We start from the raw sequence: 15,011 nt of genomic DNA, 5'->3' as shown, positions 1-15,011 counted from the left end.
TTCCTGCGTTATTAATATTCTTAATTTTTAGGATCCTTGAAAAACTATTTTCGTTAATTGTTCTGTTATGTAAAATACATGGCATTGGCATACAATACAATATTTATTATAATACTATTTTATATTTATTAGAATTAATTAGATCATTTAGGATTAATATTCTTGATTTTTAGGGTCCTTGAAAACCTATCTCCGTTAACTGTTATATAAAATAATATTACAATAAATATTACAATATTTATTATATTACAATACTATTACAATATTTACTATAATATTATTAATATTCTTGATTTTTGGGGTCCCTGGAAACCTATCTCCGTTAACTGTTTTGTTACATAAATTAATATTATAATAAATATTGTAATAATGCTCGTATATTATAATTGCTAATTATAAATGCTTATAATATTATATACATACAATGCTCATAGCAATAAAAAAATTGCATCTGTTGAATAATTAAGCTAAGCACAATCTAAGTGTAGACGATTCGGTATTGGATAACGATCTATATTAACAGATTCGCTGTCGAGAATAGAAGAGAAAATGTCATCTCAAACTGCGAAGACAAGTCGAAATTTTATATCTTACCCATATTCCTATAAGAGCACAGGAAATTCGAAGGACCGCTCTCTCAGGCTTGCAACTTAGGAGCTAGTGGAAAAGCGTATGTTGTATCAGACGCAACAATGTTACCGCAGTCTGGCGAGTAAGTAGCGCGAGTTCCCGTTTGGTCAGATACTAGATACCACTAAACGACGTTGTTCAGCACTCCAGTGTTTCTCCTTCTTTCGTGTACGGTATCTAACCGTGTTAATCCCTCTTGTATATAAAACGACTAGTGTACTCAACGCTCTGTATTCTGTTCGGATTTTATCCTTACTAGTTTTATATTTTACTATTTTACTGTTACCAGTTTATTATTGCTATTAGCAGTCGACCTATAAAACATTTCTTCTTCATCTAGTATCCATTCTTCGAATGATCTACAAATAATTGTATGTGGAATTTATATTAATTTAATAATCCAGTGACTTCGAAGATTGATTTAGATATAGAAAGGAGATATTTTTAACTTTAATATCGTATTAATTTGATATCTTTAAGAATATGTAAAATATTTATAAAGATAGTTATCTGAAGAAATATCGAATAAAAATTTGGAATTGCTGATAGATTGCCATTGTATATATCGTTTCATATTTGCACAATAATTATAAGAATAAATATTGTATAATAATTTCATATTTTAATCTTCTTCGTTTTATTTTATTAATTTGTCATTATCCTTAGTAATTGTTATATCGTTAATTCGAGCACGTGATTCTTATAATTTTGTGTTTTTCTAAATGAAATTTATGATAAAAGGTGTGAGATTGCGAGATAAAAAATTTCCTCCGCGCGTTATTAATTTGAAAGTTCTTAAATAACAATCCTTAGGAGAGATATTATTTAATAAATTTTCTTTCGATCAATAAGATATCATTTTTCAGTATTTTCTACGATGCAACGCAATTTCTTCTGGATTCACGTTCTCCACAATTCGGTGTAGCGAAACTTCATCCTATCGAGAAAAGAAAGCTAAGAGCGTTGTTGGAAAAATCTGTTAATGGAGGTTTACGTGTGTGTAACTATGAGACCTTGCTCTCAGTGTTTCAATTACTATTTCTTCTTTACCGATTCCATCCGGTCTCAACTTGGGATGCATTAAAAATGGGAGTTTGTCCTCCACGTAAACGAATTCGGACAGGTGATCTTCCTCTTTAATCAAACTACTTCGATCGATCATTCTGTTGGCAAGAGGCAATTCGTCATTTCTTTGACGAATTGCCAGCGGTGACATGATCTTGTTTGACGAACAACGACGCGAAAATCAACCATATACTCTGCTCCCGCATTTAATGTGCAAGCACGTATTACAAATTAATTCACAATTATGCTCGAACGTGTCCTGAAATTTTTGGATCCAATCAAGTGGACAGATTTTTTTTAACGTTTTATACTTATTTTGTCGAAATATACTGTAGCACTTTTATTTATTAATTTATTTAAAATGGATTAAACAGGTGTTGGTTAAGCAGAAAACGATGGTTATTTAACGCGAACTAAATACAATAACGTACTATAATTAAGATAACTAAATAATTAATTTGCAACTCTCGTCACCACGGTTCCAACGCTCTCTCTCTCTCTCTCTCTCTCTCTCTCACGCGGACCACACTCTCTCGACAACACTAATGTCACGTAAAATAAAAAACAAAATCGAACACTATCACTAGCAGCACTATTTCTCGGACTTCTCGATTCACACTCTCTGGCTTCTCAACTGACACTCTCCGACTTCTCAACTCACACTGACTGTTAATTCGTCTTTCTCCCTTGGCATTCCTTTGTCCTTTATCTTAGCCCCACCACGCACGTGTTTCGCAACCGCTCGTGGCCAGAGTCACGTAAGCCTTTTCCGCGAAACTATTCGATCGAAGGACCGACGATACATCTGTCGCGTAAACTTGAGGGTTATATAATAAAAACAAGATAGCTGAGCCGTAATACAACTATTAACTTTGTTTTTTATTAAACTTTATTTTTCGCTTAATATTCACAATTGAGTATACACTGATCAAGTACGCGACTGGTTTAAGTATAGAAACCGGTAAAGATACATTGACTATTCTAAGGATCGAGAATAAGTGAGTTTTACTGACGATACTGTGTCTGAGGGAAGCTAGAGGTGGGTGTGTCTAAGGACACGGGACCATCGGATTTGTCGATGACTATTTTGGTTAAGAAAGTGAGGGCAGTAGACACCGTTTCCGATTGGATAATAAAAAGGTTGGTGGACCAGGAAGGGTTTTAGCCGCCCTCGAGAGAAAGTCGTTAACGGAAGATACCGAACGTGAGGAAAACTATCTTTCCCGTGTCAACCCGTAGCAAACTGTTGAGATATGTATAATTTTCTGTGCTGGACTGGGTTAAATGCGTAGTAGAGATACTTGTATGTGGGTATCAGTGTATGGAGGTATGTGTGTGCGCGGCGTCTCGAAAACAGATGAATGTAAACTAGAGTAACAGTCGGGTATAGAAGAAAGTGCTGAGACGCGTGCAAGTGTGTATCGATAAATATATAAGAAATCGTCCATAAAATAAATGTATTACTATTCTAATATTAATCCCAAGTATAAATTTAGTGTTTCGTCCATAATACTACAATACGTTGATATACATGTAATAACTTCTTCTAGTTGGACAGCAATATAATTTCATGAAGTAGATGACCAACCAACCGTAACGTTATCGTGAATTTGTATAATAAATTCCCTACTTTTATTTCCATTTCGTGTTATTATTCGCTATTTATTATCAACTGTAGAAATTTTTGTTCTTCAATTTGAATAATTTTATATCTTTCCGAATCCTTATGACGATCATCGGTGATAGAAATTTCCTTTTAAACGTCATTTCTGAAAATTTCTTTCCCCGATCGGTCAATTTTCACTTGCCAAAGAAATTCTTTCGGAATAATAGCTTCTTTATGGATTATTGTTAGCCAGGATATTGTCACGACCGGCACACTTCAAACCCGATGGACTGATGATGGAGATAAAGATGTGGCGGCACTCGGCGACAATGTTTATCGCCAAAGTGCCTAATGAGCCATCGATATCCCAACGGTTCTTTCGCCGAATGTTCTAGAAGATGGCGTGCGTGGCAACGGTCGCGGACGTCTAACAAACTCAAAGACAGTGGGGATATTGAGGGGTGACAAAAGAAAAATAACCAAATTCGATCGGAAGTCGAGTTGTAAGAGTCAGTCTTGAAAAGTCACGCTTAGAGGTCGGAAGCAAATTGTAAACCAGGTGTTAGAAAAAGAATAAGTTCCTTTTTTTTATTTTTTATCTTAAATTTGTCTTTTTATTTTCTTGTGTTACTTTATGTGACAATATCCTGATCAATTAAAAATATCTACATTATCGAAAAAATAATGAAATGGAATTACAGAATGACTAACATGCTGGAATTAATAATCATTGGTAATCGCAGATGATAATAATCGTCGCAATTCCATTGCTCTCGGTTCGCTGTAACAAATGAAATTAAACAAACGCGAATACTCTAAAGATAATAATCATCGCTATAATTTTATTCCTCTCGGTTCTCAATAACAAATATGATAAAATTACACAACCACTAACAAACTAATCATATCGAATCATCGTTATAATTTAATCATCATCGTTGATAATCGTTACGATTCTATTCCTCTCAAATGTCGATAACAACTGTGATAAAATTAAACCATCGTTGTTAAACTGAAATCAATAATAATCGTTACAACTTCGTTTCTCTCGGTTCTAAATAATTCCACGAAAAAAAAAAACTGAATTTCTCTGTGTTCGATCGAGGACCGGACAGAGGGCAGAATAATTGGAAAGGAAAGATAAAGCGATCCCTTTTTCTCCATCGTGCACTCTGACGTGCTTTGAAAAACTCGTACCTTGAACAGACGTTTCGCGAAAAGGAATTCGTGCTCCTTTGACGAGGATCATAAACTATTCAGCTCCTGCAGCATCGCGATGACAGTTCACCGTGTCCCTGGGAATATTTGCAACTCACAGGATGAAACAGTAAATTATTTCTGGACGAAAACATCAAAGCTTTCTCCGGTCCTCTTCAGTTACCATTGCTCACCTTCAGCTCTTTGGATATCGCGTTCCTTTTCTCCCTTTAGAGAATCCCTGGCTGAGAGTGCGCACGACATTCCCGGTTGGATTACATTTTACATCCAGTTGGATTATATCGGCGAGATACATTTCCGGCCGCTATTATAAAATCTCTGTATTCAGATGGAAAGTAACGATCGAAGCAATTTTATTGTCACTCCAGATATCTTTGAACGTGATGTACGGATTCGTTCGTTGATCTGCCATAATTTAGCCTCGGCTTCAAATAACATCAAATCGACGCCTTCACCATTGTCACGACTGGCACAGTTCAAAACCGGAGATAAAGATGCAAAGGCACTTGGCAACAATGTATATCGCCGAAGCGAAGTGCCGAATGAATCATCAATATCCCAACGGTGTTTCCGTCGAATGTTCTAGAAGATGGCGTCGTGCGTGGCAACGGTCGCGGTCGCCTAACAAACTCGAGGACAGTGGGGATATTGAGGGGTGACAAAAGAAAAATAACCGAATCCGATCGGAAGTCGAGTTGTAAGAGTCAGTCTTGAAAAGTCACGCTTAGAGCTCGGAAGCAAATTGTAAACCAAGTGTTAGAAAAAAAAATAAAGTTCCTTTTTTATTTTTCATCTTAAATTTGTTTTTTTTCTATCTTTTTTTTTGTGTTATTTTACGTGACACCGTCTTCTCGACGTCGAAAAATCGATCACTACGAAAGAAATATTCGAATTGAAAAACTTTCACGATCACAAATTCTAATCTACGATTTATCGTCGATATACAGGGTGGTTGGTAACTGGTAAAACATTTTTTTTTTAATTTTTCCATCGAGACAACGATCTACAGTGAGATCCGTTATAACGAGACGCGATAAAGTGCACGCGTACCGAGCGAGAATTCAAAGTCGATTTTTTCGAAAACAAAGCCTCAAACGAAAAATTTTTATTCTACATTTTCGACTTCTTTTTTCACGTAGAATCACCCCCTTTCCGCTTGTACCACCAGTTACCAACCACCCTGTATGTTTTCGTGATTATTGGAACGAAAAATACACGTTGTTAAGACATTTATCGTATGTTTCGATAAGGTAGCAGAAAGAGTTAGATAGGCATTGGCAAATACCGGTGTGCACTGTGGGATTTCATTCTCAGTTTGACCGTTATAACTGCGAGTTTAGCCGGTCAATCGCTTGATTGAACCATAGTCTGGATTTGGCTGAGGTTACGACCGAGAAAGATCTTCGATAACCGAATCTCAGGATCGATGAAGCTCTAATCAAGCTGATTCTCGGGTAATGGGACGGAAGGGAGTTTGGCAGTAATTGGGCAGAAGTGAAATTAATTAGGACACGTTTATAGAAACGTATTCAGACCTGTTTTTGATGATATCTGGTGCGTACTCTTAGGGTTTTAAGCGATAACGTTATTCATTTCGTTTCTTCGGATTGTGTTTTTCATCGATAAGCATTAAATATGTATTTGAACAATCCTTTCGGCGAGGAATTAATTATTATAAATTTATTAATTCGTTCATTTGCAAGTTAAATTTGTTCGTTAAATTGTGAAATTTCTTTAATTATTTGTTTTATTTCATTTTGTATTAACGGACCTTTAAACAAATGTTTCAATGTTATCAATTTAATTGAAGAAATTTAACAAACTATATCTCTGATACATCATTTTTTCACGTTCTTTGTAACAAATCGTCCAAGCCAAAATGAGAAAAGTTTACTTGCCAACGTCAGAGGAATTAAGTAAAAAACTTATTCTCGACTTGGTATTTATGGCTCGTACGATTAGCTACAGAACCGTCCCTAATGGCAGTCATAAAACCATGATCCGCCAGTAAATTGTTAGAATCATATGGCTCAAGTTTACCTGGAAGGATCCCAAAACGTAATTTCACCTCGCTACTGGAAAAGACGTCGAGGAGGTAAATTCTTCGTAACTAATGGAATTCAAATTATGTATATGTGTCTACATAGCTATATATGTATACGTTCATTCGGTAACTGGGAAACTTTCAGCCTCCATAACTTCGAAAATATTCACATTTCTCACACGCGTTATATACACACGCATGTAAGAAACGTGATATCAATAAGTACGTCGTTTAATCTTCTTCTTCAATTTCTACTACGTGATTTAATCAAATACCTTCGATATGAAATTTTCTAATATCTTTAGATCTGCAAAAATTCTATATTTCTAAACCCATATTTTTACGTATTGTATTTAAAAGTTTTCTATGTATCTGAAATGTTCAATCCTCAAAAATTGTATTTCTTTTTCTTCGGCCTTTGCAACATTCTTCTTAACATCATCTCCGGATTGTTTCAGTATTATTTATTCACTGTGAATGTTTATGCGAGTTCAGGTTTCTCTATGTACAACTAAAGAAAGAAATAGAATTTAAATAAATATTTGTTTCATTTTTAAGCACTATAATGTATATATTTATTAAGGACAGAAAGTGTAATAGTTTAAATTGGCAGAGTTCTCCAAGTTTCGCTCTTTTACTATTGTATTTGTTGTTCTACTACATCCTATGTGTTCCATTCAATGATTTTTTTAAAAAATACAACTTGCAGATAGCATAGAAAAATATACATTTATTCTTTCAACTTCTTTAAATTTTATAAAAACTGTCAAAAATACAGTCCAACGATCAATGGAACAACGACAAATATTTGTTCAATTTTTAAATATTATACTATACATATTTATTTATTTATTTATTTTTCGGTTTCACAGCCTAGAAAAAGGACTTGGCTTACATATTTCTGACTCTCGCTCGTTCTCATAATTTAATGAGAGCCTCCAAAGATCCACACTTATCCAAACTGCCATCCCAAACACACGTATCTCATCTTGTATCTAATACTAACACTTAAACATATATACTTCGTTTCTCTATACACTATACATATACGTTACTTAATCTATACACTGTCGCATAGCTATGTTTCGCTTAGTTCAATACTTAAAATACCACAAACAATACAAAACACAATAAAATTTGCTTTACCTCCTGTACATTCTTACGTATTTAAATCGCAGCCTGTAAATGCACAAACATCTGTCGTTGTGGATTTTCATGTATTTACGAAAAACTTAAAGGTAGAGGAATAGAATGCATACGATGTATTAGGTCGTTCGAAAAGTTTCTTTCGTTTTATAAGAAAATAACGGATGCACAACATTTTCCGTGTTATATTATTTTATCGAATTACGTATGATTCATTTCGTTCTATCAAGATAAAGATTGCAACGTTCGACGGATTAGGTTTCATGTTTGTATAAAGATACGTTGTCGTAAAACACGCGTCTGTAAAAGAAAGACACTCTCCGGACAACCTGATATAAAAACGTATATAACGCATCCAAAGTTAGATATTTTACAGCCGAGACAAATTCCTTTCTCGCAGTTTAAATTCCATTTTTCCTATCGTACTGGAAAACATACGAATTTCTATAGATTATTCGCCATCTATTAATCATCCGACATCAAAAGCTCCAACATTCCTCTGACCGGGAATGAATGAAACATTCAAATATTTTCCTCCGCCCATGGAATTCCACAACCTTCGAGCTAACTTACTATTATCCCAGTTGTTGGAATGTTCTTCGATAATTGCTGACTAACCACCGATAATCGAACCGGTGTTCCAGTGTGGCGGTCAGAGCGGTGTCTGGACAGCAAGCGTGATCATACTGTCAATCGGAAGCTGGGTCGGGAAAGTTGGCCCACGACCAGCCGATGGCGAGACTGCACACCTGACATCGCCCAAGGAAAGGTTGGAGACCGTGCGGCAGGTTCTTTCCGAGGTGCCTTTGATCGACGGCCACAATGATCTGCCCTGGAACATTAGAAACTTCGTTCACAACCAACTGGCCGAATTCGATTTCGACAAGGATCTACGACAGGTCGCGCCTTGGAGCAAGAGCGCCTGGAGTCAAACTGACTTGGTTAGGCTACGTCAAGGCATGGTCGGCGGTCAGGTAATTATCTTAATTACAAATAGTCCGATTATCCATCGACGGTGCTTGATAATTACGGTTGGCTACGAAAGATATGTGGTGTATAAGTCGTGTCCGTGATGATTTTGTGGCTGGTGGCTGTAGATGTCGCTGCTGGGGGTACTGCTATATTTTCTTCCTATTTAGAATCGTGGAATAAAAATCGAACTTCGGTCGCTGGGATTCGATCCCGCGTTCCGAACGTTCGTAACCTAATGAGTTAACCACTGCGCTATCGTTGTCCGTTAGTTGTTTACGTCGAGTGGCGGTGTTTGTGCTGTCGAGTGCCGCCACAGATATTTACACTCCATTGCGTTTACTATGGTATTCGAAAAACAGACCTAATTGGTTAGGTCTAAGCATGTTAAATTTCGTATTATTTTGTAGCAACCTCGTGTGACTATCGAAAATTTATACTATGAAAATGAAACGTAGAACCTGATTAAAAGACGTTTAATTGGAAAATTAAGCTCAATAATTTCTTAGCCACTGTGATATTACGTTAGGTATTTAATTTTGAGCGTTTCAGGGACCGAACTATCCGTGTCTCTTGCCTGCTCCATTCTGCGTATATTATCTGCTTTGGTTTGGCGTATGTTCGAAACAATTTGATTAAACGAAGCGACTGTTATTGGCACAATGAAAGGATTTCATCATAACTATCTAACTTTATAATAATTATCATAACTTTCATCATAATTATCTGGAGAAAAAAAAGATTCGAGAATTAAATTCTCGAAGCGGTAAATAAATAAATAAATATCAACAAACGTATTCGATAAACGAATAGGGAAGAGAATTTGCGTTTAAAGTTCGACTCTTCTATTACCCGATCAACCACTTCCTTTGCTCCAGACTTAAAAATATCAAAGTTTAAAAATAGCAAAGTGTCTGAAGAATAAATCGGTGTTTACCATATAATTAAACACAGGGGTTACTTCGGGTTACTCGTCTGGGACAAGTTGAATGCATCGATTAACGTCACAAAGCCTTGGAAACTCGTCACGCTCGACCATGGTGCACAAACACACGTACACGTTGTGTACAAGCGTACCGATTTACCCAGCAACATGCTTACAGCCACGTAACCAAAGAATTACGGAAAATTAAAGGAGAAATATTTTCGCAGCACGTTCGCGCATATTTCTCTGTGAACTGAAAAACTTAGGCAAAAGAAGAGAATAACAAAACAAGCCGGCTAGCTACCTCGTGAAATTCGTTCAGTTGTTTATTTGGCCAACTAGAAGGAACGTTGTAATTAATCAGCAGCCTCTTTGCAGGGCCGATCTGCCTCGGTGCATGAACAGTTTTCCCAAACTTCCTCGATCTCACGAAAACGATTTTGCTTGCACACAGTTTCGATAGTAGTTGAACGATTACCATGCAAAACTTTTACGTTCATATCGTATGTGCTGTATAAAACATTTAAAAATTTTATTAGCATTGCAACGAGACAGGTAATCACGATTATACCTGTAGTATTTGTAATCAATCTAAAAATGTATGTAGTATCGTGGGAACAAAGGCTTATGGCGGCACTCGACAGTAAATACCACTACTCGACACTAACTAGTGTCGGACGACGGCAGCGCAGTGGTTAGCGTTTTTGGTTACGAACGTTCGGAACTCGGGTTCGAATCCTGGCGACCGGAGTCCGGTTTTTCTTCCACGATACAAAAATCCTAAGCACACAGAATAAAATTACCCTCCATAAGACCGCGTAATAAAACCACAGTCTGGTCCCTACGGAATCCAAATATGGGGAACAGCAAGTAAATTATTCCAACATTGAAATATACTTCAACGCTTGCAATCGAAAACGCTTAAGATCCATTATAAATGCACCCTGGTACGTGACCAACGAACTAATACACTATACTAACACTTAAAACTACTAGAACCAGCCAAAATGACTGGTCTTTTAATCCATCTGAGACCATAATCCCTAAACGAGGATTGACACATTTATAAAATTGTAGAACCAGTCGTTTTGACTGGTGTGGTATTGCTAGTGTTAGCATCTAACGATCGATGCGGAATTTTCCTGATAACCGATATCACCATATCGAATGAAACGCGGTACAAATTTTAAAAACTTGTGGGAAGTTGTAGAAAACGAAGAAACTGGTTAATTGGGGTTCGATAAACAGATTGCAGGACCCTTTTACACTTTGACAAGTACCATTCATTTTCACTGGTATTGGTATAAGTAGCCTTGATACAAAGTTATTTTTACTTTGAATACATAAAAAACAAAATAAAACTCGTTATATTATCCTTTTAGTTATCGTTGCGAAAGTCATTACATCATTGCGGGGAAAAAAATATGACACGAAGTAGGAATTTTAAAATAAAATTGTAAAACCAGTCAATTTAACTGGTGTGGTAGTTTTAGTGTCAATTCTCATCTTCGATACGTCCATAGATGGGGGAAAATAAGATTCGCGAAGGAGATTAGTAAAATACGTAATCGTACAAGAAGTTTATCCTTCGACCTTAATCCACCCTATAAAACAACCCTCTTTTGGCAAACTGTAGCTTATTATCGTCGATATCTCCCCTATATCTAGCGATAGCTTTAACGTTTTTTCCCCCTCGAGTTGGCTGATCCTTTGAACAGGGATCACCGGCGTCAAACAAAAATTCTGATCGGATTATTTGCGCCGAAGATGTGGTTCCGTAAAACAAGCATAATCCTTTGGTATCAAGGCGATTTATCGGGACAGAATATCAAAGATATGGCGAACTAAACAGATTTAACGTATTGATCAGTCGTTGAATCTGAAGCGCCCGGAGCACGTTTATAAGCTCGATCGTGACTTGCGGTGCAGGCGGCAGGACATTTGACCTCTCGCGTGTTTAACCTATTCGTCCGAAAGTGCGATAGGAAACGGAACGTTCCGCAGTTGAAGAGAACAGGTGGTTCGTATACACTGTCGCACGAAAATTTACAATCGTACGGCGTTTATTGTTAGTCGTTTGACCGTTTTGTAATCGTAACTAAGTTTTGTGACAGCATATGTTGGATTAATACGTTATAAAATATAAAATAAAGGAATATAAGATTTTTATATATATATATATTAGGTTGTCCGAAAAGTTTCTTTCGTTTTATGAGGAAATAATAGACGCACAACGTTTTTTGTTTTATATAATCTTGTCGAATCACGTACGGTCCATTTTGTATTGTTGAGATAAACATCGCGATATTTCATAGACTTGGTTTCAAGTTTGTACGAAGGTTCACTGTTGTAAAGAACACGTTTGCGAAAGAAAGACACTTTCCGGACAATCTAATATAACATAGAATATTAATATACAATTTTGACAGTTTAATATTTGATTAAATTTGAGTTATCTTTTATTCAGGAGGAATTACTTATATGTGTTATATCCAAAAACATTGAAACGTACGGATGCTGCAATGGATCACTTATAGAGGAGGAATTGTTATTAAATCTTCCTAGTTATATAAAAACACTCCATTTGTCGTTTATGAGATTTAACAGTTTTTATGTAATTTACAGAAGTTGAGAGAATAAATGTATATTTTTATATGCTAGTAGTGTTTTTCTAATAATATCTTTGGATGGAACATATAGGATATAGTAGAATGACAAATACAATGTTGTTGCTAAGATACAAGGATGCTGCAATAGATAATCACTTATAAAGGAGGAATTGTTATTAAATCTTCCTAGTTATATAAGAACACTCCATTTGTCGTTTATCAGATTTAACAGTTTTTATGTAATTTACAGAAGTTGAGAGAATAAATGTATATTTTCATATGCTAGTAGTGTTTTTCTAATAATATCTTTGGATGGAACATATAGGATATAGTAGAATGACAAATACAATGCTGTTGCTAAGATACAAGGATGCTGCAATAGATAATCACTTATAAAGGAGGAATTGTTATTAAATCTTCCTAGTTATATAAAAACATTCCATTTGTCGTTGATGAGGTTTAACAGTTTTTATATAATTTGCAAAAATTGAAAGAATAAATGTATATTTTTATATGCTAGTAGTGTTTTTTTAATATCTTTGGATGGAACATATAGGATATAGTAGAATGACGAATACAATGCTGCTGCTAAGATACAAGGATGCTGCAATAGATAATCACTTATAAAGGAGGAATTGTTATTAAATCTTCCTAGTTATATAAAAACATTCCATTTGTCGTTGATGAGGTTTAACAGTTTTTATATAATTTGCAAAAATTGAAAGAATAAATGTATATTTTTATATGCTAGTAGTGTTTTTTTAATATCTTTGGATGGAACATATAGGATATAGTAGAATGACGAATACAATGCTGCTGCTAAGATACAAGGATGCTGCAATAGATAATCACTTATAAAGGAGGAATTGTTATTAAATCTTCCTAGTTATATAAAAACATTCCATTTGTCGTTGATGAGGTTTAACAGTTTTTATATAATTTGCAAAAATTGAAAGAATAAATGTATATTTTTATATGTTAGTCGTATTTTTTTAATAATATCTTTGGATGGAACATATAGGATGTAGTAGAATGTCAAATACGATAGCAAAAGAGCAAACTTTAGAGAAATTGTGTCACGTGTCATATGTTTGTCACCATATATTTATTTATTGCAATATATGCCCTTTTCTCAGAGAATATTGATCTCAGAACTAAAGTGTATTTTCTCTGTATGTAAAATTATTCTGCCAATTAAAGTAATTACTCTTTCTGTGCTTAATGGATGATTAGAATTTGCAAAATGAATATTTAAAAGATTGAATAAAACGCTACTGACACGTAAAACGTCAAAGGGAAAGTTGCTGATGAAATGTTAACGTACACTATATGGGAAAATTCATAATGAAAAGGGGAACACTGAAAAGAACCGCATCCGGAATACTTAATTGCAAAACCGTTTACCAGAATCTGTATGTCCACTTCATTAAATCCTATTCGACTAATTTCGCTCTAACAGAGGAACCATTACGATGAAACAGCGTTGCAAATAACCTTCCATGTCGATTGAAGAGAATAACTTCTATACCCTGCTTACCATTGGATTACCGTGAAAGTCTTTTCCAGTCTCGTTTGCCTACGCTTTAAAACCTTTCAGAGCTTAAAAGCTGTACGAAAATAAAAAGTAACGCTTTCAGTAATTACTACCAGGTATAATAAAAGCTATCTCGAGAATATTGCTGTATTACACAAAAAGAAAGGAAACTTTCAGCTGGATCGCATCGATAACAGAAAAACATATTTTCTCCAAATATCCAGTTTCCTCTAAGACACAAATTTTCTTTGGTTCGTCTTTCGCTATTAATAAAAGCAGATATGCACAGAATGTATCGTCACACATTTATACATATTCGTGTGAACACGATTATTTATAACATACTAAGTACCTTCATTTTTTAACATCTTTCATAAATTAACAAAACAAAAATTAAATTACGAAAGAAGAACGAATAAAATCAGACAATTGTACGGTTTCTTTTAAAATTTCTTGAAAAATACCTATATATCACGGCTCTAAAGTAAATATAAACGCTTGTTTATTTATGATAGAGTATAATTCGTTGGCAAAATTATAAACTAAGAGACTCGGACGTTGTTCTTATTCTTGTTAGCTGCCGTACAATATTTACGTCGCGATAAAGTTGATTTATTTTCGAACACGATTATCTAACAAAAAGCGTTACCATTTAAGGAATACGTTGTCCTCGACTCGTTTGAATGTCAAACTACGCAGAAACATACAAAACGATACATTTCTCTACGATAGAGAAACTATCCTGATTAATTCTAATTAAATTTCATATCGCGTCATACGGATACATATACCATATGATATATTTGTTTGTTATTTCACAGAAACTCCAAGCAAGTAGTAAATACTTAATCTCTAATTAGTTTGCCATTAATTATCAATATTTGATACTATCGATACGAACGATACTTAGGAACGTCGGTGTACATAGGAAACGCTCGCAGTTTCATACGAGTCAGAATACGCAGAAGATGAAAATCGGAAATAGCTTCTGCCTATTTACTTCTCCATTAATTAATAACATTCTGTACCGTTCATACAAACCCACGAAATTATGCCCGTGCGATGTTTACGAACGATAGCGTACGTATAGAACGTTTGGAATTTCACGCGAGACAGCGTGCAAAGGGCAGAAATCGGACGGACGGTCGACGCAATATTCGTCGTTCGGTGAGAGCCGTTTGAAATCCGGCAAGCAACGTTTCAGCGCAGCGAGCTGGATATACCCGGGAGCGGCAATATTAAGAAAGACAAGGCTGCCGCGAGAT

At 35.4% G+C, this 15,011-nt stretch overlaps 1 protein-coding gene across 2 annotated transcripts in view; it reads left to right on the top strand.

Moving 5' to 3' along the window:
* Window positions 1–15,011, top strand: part of LOC117210078 (dipeptidase 1-like) — a 237,946-nt gene that overhangs the window by 205,297 nt on the left and 17,638 nt on the right. For both annotated transcript variants that reach the window (XM_033452709.1, XM_033452708.1), the window contains exon 2: window positions 8,354–8,683. In XM_033452709.1, coding sequence (XP_033308600.1) covers window positions 8,354–8,683 — 330 coding nt within the window. The remainder of the gene's footprint in view (window positions 1–8,353; window positions 8,684–15,011) is intronic.

This window comes from Bombus bifarius, unplaced genomic scaffold, assembly GCF_011952205.1.
Source record: "Bombus bifarius isolate JDL3187 unplaced genomic scaffold, Bbif_JDL3187 scf7180000008199, whole genome shotgun sequence".
NCBI lineage: Eukaryota > Metazoa > Arthropoda > Insecta > Hymenoptera > Apidae > Bombus > Bombus bifarius.
The sequence above is the reverse complement of the archived record's forward strand: the minus strand, read 5'-3'. Positions and strand labels throughout refer to the sequence as shown.